Source organism: Vigna unguiculata, chromosome 7 (assembly GCF_037176805.1).
Source record: "Vigna unguiculata cultivar grain cowpea cultivar isolate G323 ecotype 2 chromosome 7, ASM3717680v1, whole genome shotgun sequence".
NCBI classification, from domain to species: Eukaryota; Viridiplantae; Streptophyta; class Magnoliopsida; order Fabales; family Fabaceae; genus Vigna; species Vigna unguiculata.
This window is the reverse complement of record NC_140798.1, coordinates 37,656,470-37,669,636: the sequence shown is the minus strand read 5'-3', so window position 1 is coordinate 37,669,636 and position 13,167 is coordinate 37,656,470. Positions and strand designations below refer to the sequence as shown.

Here is a 13,167-nt window from a genome sequence, read left to right as displayed (position 1 = left end):
GTGAGCACTCTGATACTCTCGCCTAGGCGAGACGAGCTCGCTTGGGCGAGAATAACAGATCTCACCACTGTTTTACGCATGCAACCCAGAAACGAGCAACCAAACATCATACTTTTGATTTCCACACAAGCACAAACATTTTCCAGCTCATTTTATGCAACAACAGAAGGGAAAACAAGTACCCACAACGAAAAACGAAGAAAACTAGCTTCCCTTACCTGTGTTTGAGAGCAAGAGAAACAAACAAGTCCAAAACTACAGGCACCACAGCTCCCGGAGCTAGAGCGGAGCTGAAACATGAAGGTCCGCACAAGCGGAGGTTAGGAGACCGAACCCTAATGTACCCGAAGCGCTCAACAGCGAAGAAAAGGGAAGAAGTAAACTGAAGCTCTAGAGTTCGACTTACCAAAAGTACCGGATGGGTTAGGCTAGCTTGGAGATGGAAGATGGTATGTGCCCTAGCTGAACTTTGCTTCGTAGAGGGAGACAAGGAGGAGCTCTGTTTCTGAAAAGGGAGACCAGAGGCATTGAATGAGTTTAGAGGGGTATAGGGGGTCCTTTAGTGGGCTGGCCTTGGGCCCACGAACTGCGAGGCCCAACACTGAAAACACTAAAAAAAAAAAAATGGGACTTACAACCAAGACATAAAAAAATTATAAAAGAAGGACTTAGAATAATATCATTTATTTTAAAAACCTTAGATACAAACTTTAATAAATATAATTTATTTTCAAAACTTAAATACATGGACTTGCTCTTTATAAAATCATAATTTAAAATCTTGAAAATTTTATTTTAAATTATATAAAAAATGTAAATGTTAATTTATAAGTTAATATTTTTTATTGGCAATATTTATATATATATATATATATATATATATATATATATATATATATATATATATTAAGTATTTGGAGTATTTTAACGGAATACAAGAAGGTATAATAAAATTTTATGTTATTAAATCTCCACATAACTCATTGTTTAAAATTCAAATCCATATACCTATAGAAGTGGCTTGATTTTCGAATTGGGACAACTTTGGCTGCACTTTGACTTTGCTGTTTTTGTGACATTTTCGTAAAAGTGAACAACTTTTGTTTTCTAATTCTTCCAATTCATCATTCGTATGTATTCACACCTTTAAATAGAAAAAAAAAACATGAACTATAGAATTATAGTTAAAAAATTTTCTTAAGATAATATTACGATCATTCGAAATCTATTATCGAAAAATTTATTGGTTATTGCATCTGTCATACTACTTTTTATCAAATCACTATGTACCATCTAATTTAATACATATGGTTGAAAATTCACTTTTTAAAATAAAATCCTATTTATTCTTAAAAATGGCTGACCTAAACCTCCTAAATATGCAAAAAATAAAAATAAAAATAAAGTTCATATTATTATTAAAAAGAAAGTTCTAATAGTAGAATCATTTATGAGGGTTGACCAGTCACAACTTTCATTTAATCCAACTTAAACCAAAAGCTATACCAGGGTTTGCATATTGTATGTCACACTTAACCACACCATACCGCACACCAACACTATCAGAGAAAGCAAGGGAAGCCAACTTCATCACCCACTTCTCTTCATCTGTGGTAAACCATCATATTTCATTCTTATCTTAAAACAGAACTTGGTTGCTTTGCTGCTTCAAACAAAACATTAACTGAATATTCCACACTCCAAAAACTCTATATTTTTTGCTGCAAAACGCTTCAGTTTCAATCTTGTTTACTCCAAAAATCTTGACTTTTCAACCTTCTTTAGACTGTGTAGGTAATAGAAGATCCACACTCAGATAAGCTCCACAAGGGATCTTTGGTTCAGCCATGGCTATGAACAAAATTCTAAAGCTCATTCAACTTTTTCTTCTGATCCTAGCAGCTTCAAAAGCAGTATCTCAACCCTCTCCAGATTGCCCCCAAAGCTGTGGCAACCTAAACATTCCTTACCCTTTTGGAACACGCGAAGGTTGTTACATGAACGACACTTTCCTCGTCACTTGCAACGATAACTCCTCCACGCCCATTCCTCTATTAGGAACAAACAACATAGTGGTGCTCAACATATCACTAGAAGATGGGGAAATCATAGTTTCAAGTCCCGTAATCCGAGATTGCTACGGCACCGAAAGCAATAACTCAAAGGACCAAAATGGTCTCAATTTGACCCACTTTTCAGTCTCACCAAGTAGGAACAAATTCACTGCAGTTGGTTGTGACACCGTTGGAGTATTCATGGGTTACGATAGCAGCCAAAAACATGTTACAACAAGAGGGTGTGTATCCATGTGCGACACGCTTGGTGAAATCAGAAACGGATCATGCGATGGCATTGGTTGTTGCCAGATCGGTGTTCCCGATGGAGTGTATGGTTTTGCGGTGCAAAGTTGGAGTATAAACCACTCCACCGTACGTGACTTCAATCCCTGTAACTATGCGTTTACGGTTGCGGAAGGTTATTACAACTTCGAGACAACAAATCTTAAGAGCCTCGAGAATCCGAGGTTGCCGTTGGTGCTTGATTGGGGTGTGGGAAATCAAACGTGCGAAGATGCGCAACAACATCGTAGTAGCTATGCGTGCAAGGATAAGAACAGTAAATGCCTTAATTCAACGAATGGGATTGGTTATCGTTGCAAATGCCATCATGGTGGAAACCCTTACGTCTACGGTGGTTGCCATGGTAATTTCTAATTTTTGGATTGTATTTTACTTTTTAATATCTCACTTTTAGTAGAATAATTCGTTTAGATTTATCCTTTAAGTAACTGGATTCTTTCTTCCATGAAAAAATAGTATATTTATGTCAAAAGAATATATTTTTTTTATATACTCATGATTTTTTTTATATTATTAATTAAAGAACGGTGGTGGGTTGGGAAAGGAAGTGAATTTAAGTAGGTCAAAATGCATGTGTTTCATTTAAAGTTAAGGGCAATGTTTTTTTTTTTTTTTAAGAATAAATAATTTGTTTAATAAGTTGACTAAGTTGACTTGGCCACCTCTGAAATTCATGTTAGGTTAGTTAACGTGTGACCTATATCAACTTGCTTGAGAGTGACTTGGCAGTTTGAAATTTTCATTAATCAATCACTGTTGCATTTAATATCTGTGTGATATGTGTATGGCCTGTTGAGCAAGATAATTTATGTGGATCTTAAAATTTGATCACAATGAAAAAGCCTTATATGGTGGCTGAATGGAAAGGGAAAAAAATGAAATGGAAAAGACTATGGCCCATCTCTTGTCTTGTACGTAACTTGTGGAGAGATTGAAAGCTGAATAGATGGATCTTTAAGAATTCCATGTTTAAAGAATTTTATTAATTTAAATATATTGATAATGTATTATTTCCCTTTCTATATAATTTTGATACTAATAGATAAGATAAATTTATGATGGGATTCTCGTAGTTAAAGACGAAAATAAAAAGAAACATTTTTTAGGAAAAATTATTTTTAACAAAGTTATGTTAACAAATTTTTGAAAATACACAGTGAGTGACAGTACTTCGATGGATAAAAAAAAGTTTGATGTGATTTAAAAATAAAAGATAAAAATTTGATGTGTATTAAAAAACAAATTCTGTCGAACTTTATCAAAATATCATACTTTTTTTTATTCATTTTATTCGATGTACAAGCCTTTATCATAAAGAAAACATAATTTTTTATTTCTTGATGCTTCATTGTGGCGAATGATGAGTCCTATTTTAATGTTTTTCTATGATCTTCTTTGCATTCCCTGCTATATATATGGTATAGAAAGCCTAGTTGAAACCAAAAATTGTGCATTTTATTTGGCTCAGTTAAGGATGAATGCGCTTTGAACAACAATCCATGCATCCACAAGAAAACCTGCAAAAACGTCCCTGAAGAAGGTTTTAAGTGCTCATGTCCAAAGGGCCACGAAGGAGATGGATTGACCAATGGCCAAGGTTGCAGATCCAAAAGAGACAAAAACACAGGGAATCTTATTCTTATAATTGGATTGAGTAAGCAAAAAAAAAACATATACATTCACACACAATGTTTCTTACTTACTAGTTTATAAGTACCTGAAAACAAAGGATATAATGTTACTGTTGTTTACAGGTTTGAGCTTAACTCTATTGGCAGTGGTTGTGGGATGCCTAAACATATACCCTCAAATCCGTGATAGAAAGCTCATGAAAATCAGAGACAACTATTTTCAGAAAAATGGTGGAATGTTATTGCAAAGACAAATTGATTTGCTCAATGGCTCAACCGAAAGAGCCACAATTTTCACTGCTGAGGAGCTCAAGAGAGCCACCAACAACTACGATGATGACAGAATCATAGGCAAAGGAGGACATGGAACAGTGTACAAAGGTCTGTTATCAAATGGCAGTGTTGTTGCCATCAAGAAGGCCATGGTTTCCAACCAAGCTGAGATTGCGCAATTCATCAACGAAGTGGTCGTGCTTTCCCAAATCAACCACAGGAATGTTGTCAAACTACAAGGTTGCTGTTTGGAGACAGAGTTTCCTTTGCTTGTTTACGAGTTCATCACCAACGGTACCCTCTGTGAGCATCTACATTTCGAAGGCGAGGAGGATAAACACAAACTTTCATGGACAACGCGTTTGAGAATTGCAGCAGAGACAGCAGAGGCTCTTGCGTACTTGCACTCTTCTGTTTCCACACCCATCATACACAGAGATGTTAAAACTGCAAATATTCTTCTAGATGAGAACCTCACAGCAAAAGTTTCTGACTTTGGGGCTTCGAAGCTTGTTCCTCTTGATCAAACTCAGTTCACAACTCTGGTGCAAGGAACCATGGGTTACCTTGATCCTGAGTACTTCCAAACGAGTCAACTAACTGAGAAGAGTGATGTTTACAGCTTTGGTGTTGTTCTTGCGGAACTGTTGACAAGTAAGAAGGCACTTTCGTTTTTCAGGCCTCAGAGTGAGAGAAATTTGTCTATGTATTTTGTTTGTGCTATGAATGAGGGTCGGTTGGATGAGATATTGGACAGGGAAATTGTGAGTGATGCAAGTGTTGAGTATGTGATAGAAGTTGCTAATCTGGCAAAAAGGTGTCTTAGGTTGCATGGAGAAGAAAGACCAAGCATGAAAGAGGTTGCAATGGAGTTGGAGGGAATAAGGGTGATGGAAAAACATTCAGTGGGAGGAGCAAAAGATGTTGCATCTCAGGAAGAGACAGAGAGCTTTCTCAAACCACGTTCTCATTTTAATATGGTTGATCATGGAGATGGTAGTAGTAGCGGCACAATTTCTAGGTTCTATGATTTGCATAACCAGATTTTGGAACCACTTGGAGATGGACGATAGAAGAACAAAACATGGATCAATTGTAAGATTTCAGATTCACTTAGTTGTAAGTATACGGTGAATCGAATTAAGATTGAAAAATACTTCATTATTAGTTTTCCTCTATACAAAGTGGGTTTTGTTGGACATTTCAGAAAGTATCTTTTAGGACTTACTCATCATCACTTGAATGATTCATGAATTGAATTGGTGTGGTTGATTCCAACCTAATTGCTCTCTTTAAGTTTGTTTGATTTTTTCACCAGCGTAATGGGCTTTAGAGAAACACGCTCAGCCCATTAGGAAAAAAAACGAACCCGCAGCTTATTTTAGCATCTTCATATATTTCTTCTCCTTGCTCCCGAATAAAATTTTGTATTCTGTATAATTTAAAATGTAAATTTTTTTTATTTTAAAATATAATTTAAAATAAAAATTTTATTTTGTATTTTAAATTCTATAATTTAAAGTATAATTATTTTTTAAATTATTCAATTCAAAATATATTTTTTATTCTATATTTGAGAATATATTTTTATTTTATATTTAAATTGTATGATGTAAAATATAAAATTTTATGAGAATGTGGATCAAAATTATGCACTTCAAGTTAAAGAAGGTAGTCCGTAAAAGGTTAAAAGGTAATTTCCCACTAGATGGGCTGCAGTGGTTTGAAGGCCCAATAAGCAATACCAGCCAACGTCTTTTTCTTTTTTTCATGTAATTAGAATTAGAAATAAAAAAACAAGTTATTTTATATTTTAAAAAGGCTAAAATCATATTAAAAAAGATAGGGAAAAATTGTGAAAAAAATAATTTTATCTATGGGGAATGCTATTTGAGCAACAATTCATATAATAATACATTTTTTATTCATCTTTCATTACATGCCACAATTACCAAAGAAAAATTAACATAAATTATATCGTATATAATAATCTATGTTATTCAGTAGAAAACCCTTACCACAAGAAGAAAAAAATGTCTCAAAAAGTGATGCAATGGTTGCACCAATAATTAGTAGAAAAATGTTACTCTGTCAGGAAGGTAGAAATCAATACAACAACTTTCCCAATAGTATTTTGAGTATTCCTCTCTGAGTCTTAAATAAAAACACCATATATGACTTAGCTTGATGGCAGTTCAATATGGTTTAACCACTGCCAGCTAACACACAATTCCCCTTCTCACCACACCAACTTAATGAAATGCACATTCCAAAGTTGCAATACAGAAGCAACTACTATTTTTTCTTATTCCATTTTTAAAATATTTTTCTTATATTTAATTTAGTCATTTTATTGGGTAGGTTATCAAACTCTAAGTATATATAAGAACCCTATTGTGGTCCAAATTGTTAAAACTCTTTATCAACATGGAAAAGTTACTCTTGTTCTATTGTTCTCTTCTCTTCTGTTCTGCAACTATCACCTTCACATGTTCAGCCACCACTTACACTGTTGGAGATACCTCTGGTTGGGACATTAGCACAAATCTTGATACATGGGTTGCAGATAAGAACTTCAAAGTAGGAGATGTTCTTAGTAAGTACTTTACACTTCTTTCAACTCAAAAGAAAACTAGAAAATTTCATATAACCACAGCTTATTTATTTGAATTATATATACTGATATATTAAACTTATGCAAATACTTCTTAAAGAGCCGAAATATTCACCAAGTTGAAAACTTTATTTGATTTTTGCAGTTTTTCAGTATTCATCGGGCCAAAATGTGGAAGAGGTTACAAAAGAAAACTTTGAGACATGTAACACGACTAATGTTTTGGCAATATATGGGAATGGTAACACAACAGTGCCATTGAGAAAAGGTGGAGACAGGTATTTTGTAAGTGGAAACAAGTTGTATTGTCTTGGAGGAATGAAACTTCATGTTCATGTTGAAGGTGATGATAGCAAAGCACTTGCTCCAACTATGGCACCTAAGGCTGTGGCTGGATCTGATGAAAACACTGTCACAGTTTCAAACTCTCCTTCATCAAAGAAGAGCACACATCTTTCAGTAGGAACTCTCAATTATTCTGCAAAGAATGCAGTTCAGTTTGTTTATGTTGCTGTTATGGTTGCTGCATATTTAGCGTATAATGAATGTGACTAAAACTTCTGCTTTGAATGTTATTTTGTGACATTGATTGATGAAGCAAAAGGTCAAAGTTTTGCTTGGTTTGTAACATTCAGGAATTTATATACAGCATACTTTGTACATGTTTGAGCACATTAAAGGACACACATTCATGTTGTTTTTTTTTCTGTTTAACAACACTGTCATATTCATCCCTCATGAAAATGTTATGCCTAGGATTTCAAAACAAGAAGGAAAAAAAGGGTGATCGTTCTTCTCTTTTTGTCATATTATTTTTCTAAACCTTTTACGAGTCATCACAAAATATTTTTTACATTCTCTTGCTTTATCAATGTAATATTTATATGCTTTTGCATGTAAATTTATTTAAATCAATTATACATCACAATTTTACAATGTACTTTGTTAAATAACCATTATATAATAAAAAAAATAATGAGTGATTTTAAATTATCAAAATTTCCTCACGATTAAAAATATCCATGTAGAAATAGTAAAATTATTATTTAATTTGATCTTTTTAGTATACAATTATTTTTAAATTATGCTTAAATTATAAAAATTATTCTTTTATTGTAATGAATTTAATTTAAATATAGGATTAGTAATTAATATAAATAATGCTAAAAAATTTACCTTTAATGAATGCAATTCAATAATGAATTAGTTAGTCAATATAATTATATACATAGCATCATTTTAAATTGAAAAGACGGGAAGACACGTACACATATGATTAAGATCAAAGTAAATAAAAAATTTAAACGACAGAATCATATCCAAACTTTTTGAAATCCCTTTTCTTAAAAAATGATGGCTATAAAAAACAAAAAGTATTTAATTACAAGAATATATAATATACATAAAAAAATTAAAATGACTCTAAGAGACACGAAAATAATATTATTTGAAATAAACCACACGAAAATAACATTATTTGAAATAAACCACACGAAAATAACATTATTTGAAATAAACCACACGAAAATAACATTATTTGAAATAAACCACACGAAAATAACATTATTTGAAATAAACCACACATTCAAAAGAAAAATAAGATAAACACGGAAAAATATGTATAAAAAATAGATTAAAAAGGATAAATTTAATAAAGGAAAATAATCATGGTATAGCATCACAAAATTTTTTTATTTTTTTAAGAAAAATGTTTTTCTTTTTACACAAAAACACCCGTTGACAATCAACTTTCAGAAATAATATATTTATTAAAAAAATGAAATTTTGTATTTATAAAAAGAAATTGAAAGATAAAATAATAAATATAAAGTGAAAGTAACACTACTAAAAATTCTCATATTATATGGGATTATTTTTTGCAAATTTATTAAAAAAATTTGCAAGAAAATACTTTTTCCTGCTATTTTTTCTAAGAATTTTAATTGGCAGACAATTTCTTCGTGGGTAATTATTTCCTACAAAATTATAAAATTCGCAGGTATTTCTTATAAAATTTATTGTAAAAATATTTTATACAAAATGTTTTAAAAAAAATTGGCCTGCAATTTTTTTTATAACAAAATTTATAAATATTTTTAAAAAAAAAATTTCAGTAACCTTCTTTTAATATGTACTGACACAGTGTAAATGTTATGTACACTTGCACTGGCTTATATTGAAAATTCTCAATTATGTGAAGATCTCGGTTAAGGTAAAAAATATGTGAAGATATTATTTTATTATTGTCTTAATTAATTTTAACTAATATTTAAGATTAAGATGTTTTTACCTTTTTTATCCCAAGATAAAGAAGTAAGTATAATAAGATATTAAACGGGAGTTTCTGTACTTAAAAAGAAAACACGAGACAATGAAGAAAAAATGAATATTTTACTTTAAACATAACAATACTTTGCATTGATTAAATATTTCTTAATTTACGTCCTAAACATCATGACAAAGAGATAACCCCAATTGTTAAAATTTCTAATTTACTATTAACTTTTTTTGTTTGTAAGTAATAGATATTAGATAAATAGATAATCATGCAGAAACATGGTAGTACTGGGACATTTTGTTTGTGGTACGTACCAGCACAACATAGTGTACTACAACATTGGAATTGTACTAACACATATTTTTGAGTCCTATATTGCTTTGCAAATTACAAAAAGGTTGACCTTTATCTTAAAGCCTCACTCTTGCCACACTCCTCAGAAACCATGGCTTCATTGGGTGCGTCTTTTTTTTCAAAAAATTTTCACAAACTTTTGCTGTTCTATTTTCAATCTTAATTTCTGTTTTTTCATCTCTTACTTCGTGTTTGCTTTGCAGGGTTACAAAATGTGGCTGGCATCAATCTTCTTTTCAAAGAGGTATTAATGCTTCTCATCACCAAAAATACTTCAAAAAGTATTTAGTATATATATTATTAAGGTACTCTAAATTCAGTACTTGAACAAGATTTTAAAGTTATCGTAAATTTATTATCATATGTTCAGTTTCTGAAAACCCAAAAAAAAAAAAAAAAAACTGTTGTGGTCGTCAGTTATTTAATGTGTGTGTTTACTTAAGATTCAAAACTTTACCTTAAATGTTTTCTTTGTATGTTTGATTTAAGTCGGATCTACTAAATTTGAGTTGAAATAGTAACTAGCAATAAAAATCATTTTACATTTTATTTTTAACTTATTTTTGGAATGAAAATATTTCACCATAGATCATATCGTTGTAAAAGATTACTCAGTGAAATAGTTATAGGGTTATTCTGACCTTGAGCTTATCGATGTATAGAAATTTTATTTCCAAAATAATTATATGCATTTCAGAGATTAATTTATCAAATGCATTTAATATATTTAGGAAATAAGGTTTTGAGTTATTTGGACGAGTAAAAAAAATAGGGGGAAAATGGGAGTGAAACTGGCAAAGGGAGGGGTGGGAATAGTAGAAGACAAGGGAAGACGGTTGTGGAAAACATTATGAGATTGGATGAGAAGAGGGTTGCTGGAAAGAGAAGAAAAGGGGAAAAGGAGAAAGGAAAGAGTATTTTTAGTACTTTAAAAATCACAGAAAAGGGTGGGAAATTTAAAGAGAAGAAAAGGACTGTAAATAGAAAAACCATTCAGGCAACTTTAACCAAACCCAAGAAAGCATGACTTGGGCTGGCCTGATTTATTGGGCCATTAACTATCTTTCCTCCTTTTCAGGCAGTTTCTTTCTGCATCACCAAAACTTTCTTCCTACACTTCCATAAATTCTTGTGTTCTACTCTATAATCTAGAATACAAATTTTAAATTTCAAAATGGACCATTCAAAAAGCATTTTTTATTTTATATTCTTGGATATGTAAACTAAAATACAATTTTTGAAATATAATTATTATAAATCTCATTATATAATTTAAAATGTATTTTTTATTTTTTATTTTAAAATGTACAATTTAAAAATACAAAAAAGTTATATTCAGAATACAAAAATTACAATCCTGTATGTTCTTCGCATATTGTTTTCCATGTCCTTTTTGCTTAAGAAAGCATGTTATATATACACTGCAGGGTCCAAAAGTCAATGCAAAGTTTGAGCTGAAGCCGCCACCATATCCACTGGTAAAAAGACCTAAAGTTTGCATGCTTTACAAGTTACAATAGATTGTGATTTCAAATTAGAATTGCACATTGAAGAGAGAATACTTATTATATTTTTCATACATTATTAAATAAACTTAAAAATGAAAGGATTCATACAGAGGCATCTCAATACATGCATGGACTAGGTTACTATGATTAGTCTTATTTTCTGCTCATTATGTGGACAAAGTGATTTGATCCTATGCTATAATCTAATTAAACAGACACATACATAGATGATGATTCTTAAAATCACACAACCAAGACTTGTAAAAAATGACTGTAAATCTAATAAAATCGATCAATAAAGTGAAGTTTGCATTTATCTGAAGTTTGCATTTATCTGTATATTATAACTTACTCTTATTTCTAGTCGAGGTGGGATCTCCGATAACTCTTATACTCCGGAAAAAATTAGTAATCAGTTGATCCTATTTTGTAAAAGCTTGTGATAATGAAATCTTTCAGAATGGTTTGGAGCCTGTGATGAGCCAGCAGACACTCGAGTTTCACTGGGGGAAGCACCACAGGACTTATGTGGAAAATCTGAAAAAACAAGTTGTTGGGACAGAGCTTGATGGGAAGTCACTGGAAGAGATTATAGTCACTGCATACAATAAGGGTGACATTCTTCCAGCTTTCAACAATGCAGCACAGGCATGCATGCATGCATTCTTGTAACCAGAATCTTCTAATGTCTTTGTTTCAAAACCATGTCTTTGTTGGAAATTAATCTCGTAATGCACACTGCAGGTATGGAACCATGACTTCTTCTGGGAGTGCATGAAACCAGGTGGAGGTGGAAAACCATCTGGGGAACTTCTAGAACTCATTGAAAGAGACTTTGGTTCATTTGAAAAATTCCTTGATGAGTTTAAGGCTGCTGCTGCAACACAATTCGGTTCAGGATGGGCCTGGCTTGCATGTGAGTTAAAATCACCCTTTTAGAATCAGATCATTTCTAAATATTACTTTATTATAGTTAATTTTAACTAGTCAAAGAGCTTGTTCATATAAGCAAGCACATTCACATTCACATACCCTTCTTGTTCATTCATTTTTGTTCATGAAATATAGATAAAGCAAGCAAACTTGATGGGGAAAATGCTGCAAATCCTCCTTCAGCTGATGAGGATAACAAGCTAGTGGTGATCAAGAGTCCCAATGCTGTGAACCCCCTTGTTTGGGGAGGTTATTATGTAAGTAGCCAGAACTAGCTATGATGCTATTGTTCATTGTTCATTGTTTAATGAGGGTCATTTCCCTGATAAATTATGATGTAATTTCATCTTAATTTCTTGCAGCCACTTCTTACCATTGATGTTTGGGAGGTATGTAATAAACAAAATAGTTTTCTGTTTGTTACCGATGAAACAACTTGCACACACAAGCTTTGTAACAGTCATCAATACCAAATTGCTAACTGTGTAATCTTTTTTCTCATTTTTGTGCAGCATGCTTACTACCTTGATTTTCAGGTGCTATGTTGCTCAAACCATTATGTATAGCTAAGATTAAAACTACCAACATTCTTTTTCCAACACATTCTTTGTACTGGTTGAAATTCACCTGAATCTCAGTACCATTTTGGAAATGAGATCAAGTGAATTTTTCACCAACCAAAGATAGTGTTGCTAGCATTTTTCATGCAATTATTGGTGAGAAATGTGTTCAACAGATAGATTTATTTTAACTATGATTATTTGTTATTTTTCCAGAACCGGCGTCCTGATTATATATCAGTGTTCATGGATAAGCTTGTTTCCTGGGATGCAGTGAGTTCTAGACTTGAACAAGCTAAGGCTTTAAGTGCATGATGTTGACTTGGATGGTGTGATGTTCAATGAGTGAAATATTTCTATCTAGATAATGTAATGTGTTGCCCTTTAGATACATGTGGTATCAGGGTTAAATCTCTTCAGCCTGCAGATTATGTTCTATGCTCTGAAATCTTATTTATGGTTATCTTTCACTTTGTAATAATAAGGTTGTTTATGCATAAACAATCAGTAGAACAATATTATGATGTACAACTTTTTCCCAGAACTTACATGGAACCTTCTCTTTTCTTTTCATGAGCATGATTGAAGAAGCAAATTCTAAACTTGAAGAGTTTAGTGTATTTGTATATGTGGGAAGAAACTCTCAGATCTTGATG

The 13,167-nt window shown here is 32.1% G+C and overlaps 3 protein-coding genes across 6 annotated transcripts; all 3 read left to right on the top strand.

Annotated features, from left to right (window-relative positions):
• Positions 1–1,507: 1,507 nt before the first annotated feature.
• Positions 1,508–5,542, top strand: LOC114190859 (wall-associated receptor kinase 3-like). The gene is made up of 4 exons (XM_028079912.2): positions 1,508–1,613; positions 1,786–2,703; positions 3,829–4,014; positions 4,115–5,542. Exons 2-4 carry the CDS (start codon positions 1,848–1,850, stop codon positions 5,335–5,337), a joined length of 2,265 nt encoding a protein of 754 aa, XP_027935713.1. The 5' UTR covers positions 1,508–1,613; positions 1,786–1,847; the 3' UTR covers positions 5,338–5,542.
• Positions 5,543–6,691: 1,149 nt separating this feature from the next.
• LOC114192316 (stellacyanin-like) lies at positions 6,692–7,685 on the top strand. The gene is made up of 2 exons (XM_028082004.2): positions 6,692–6,860; positions 7,024–7,685. Exons 1-2 carry the CDS (start codon positions 6,692–6,694, stop codon positions 7,431–7,433), a joined length of 579 nt encoding a protein of 192 aa, XP_027937805.2. The 3' UTR covers positions 7,434–7,685.
• A 1,766-nt stretch (positions 7,686–9,451) lies between these two features.
• On the top strand, positions 9,452–13,084 carry LOC114192036 (superoxide dismutase [Fe], chloroplastic). Of its 4 annotated transcripts, none has more exons than XM_028081587.2 (9): positions 9,452–9,614; positions 9,714–9,754; positions 10,938–10,988; positions 11,478–11,666; positions 11,763–11,934; positions 12,087–12,208; positions 12,314–12,340; positions 12,464–12,487; positions 12,728–13,084. In XM_028081587.2, the coding sequence occupies exons 1-9, from the start codon at positions 9,602–9,604 to the stop codon at positions 12,824–12,826; spliced, it is 738 nt and encodes a 245-aa protein (XP_027937388.1). In that variant the 5' UTR covers positions 9,452–9,601; the 3' UTR covers positions 12,827–13,084. The 4 variants fall into 4 exon arrangements, with proteins under 4 accessions (XP_027937388.1, XP_027937387.1, XP_027937386.1 ...); XM_028081586.2 differs by having other exon boundaries at positions 12,464–12,511; XM_028081585.2 differs by having other exon boundaries at positions 12,314–12,487.
• The last annotated feature ends 83 nt before the right edge of the window (positions 13,085–13,167 follow it).

Coding starts and splice junctions, on each gene's coding strand:
- LOC114192316 (XM_028082004.2), top strand. CDS start 6,692: ATGGAAAAGTTACTCTTGTTCTATTGTTCTCTTCTCTTCTGTTCTGCA. Junction 6,861..7,023: donor CAAAGTAGGAGATGTTCTTA/GTAAGTACTTTA, acceptor TGATTTTTGCAG/TTTTTCAGTATTCATCGGGC.
- LOC114192036 (XM_028081585.2), top strand. Junction 11,935..12,086: donor AGGATGGGCCTGGCTTGCAT/GTGAGTTAAAAT, acceptor CATGAAATATAG/ATAAAGCAAGCAAACTTGAT. Junction 12,209..12,313: donor TTGTTTGGGGAGGTTATTAT/GTAAGTAGCCAG, acceptor AATTTCTTGCAG/CCACTTCTTACCATTGATGT.
- LOC114190859 (XM_028079912.2), top strand. CDS start 1,848: ATGGCTATGAACAAAATTCTAAAGCTCATTCAACTTTTTCTTCTGATC. Junction 2,704..3,828: donor CGTCTACGGTGGTTGCCATG/GTAATTTCTAAT, acceptor TATTTGGCTCAG/TTAAGGATGAATGCGCTTTG. Junction 4,015..4,114: donor TATTCTTATAATTGGATTGA/GTAAGCAAAAAA, acceptor TGTTGTTTACAG/GTTTGAGCTTAACTCTATTG.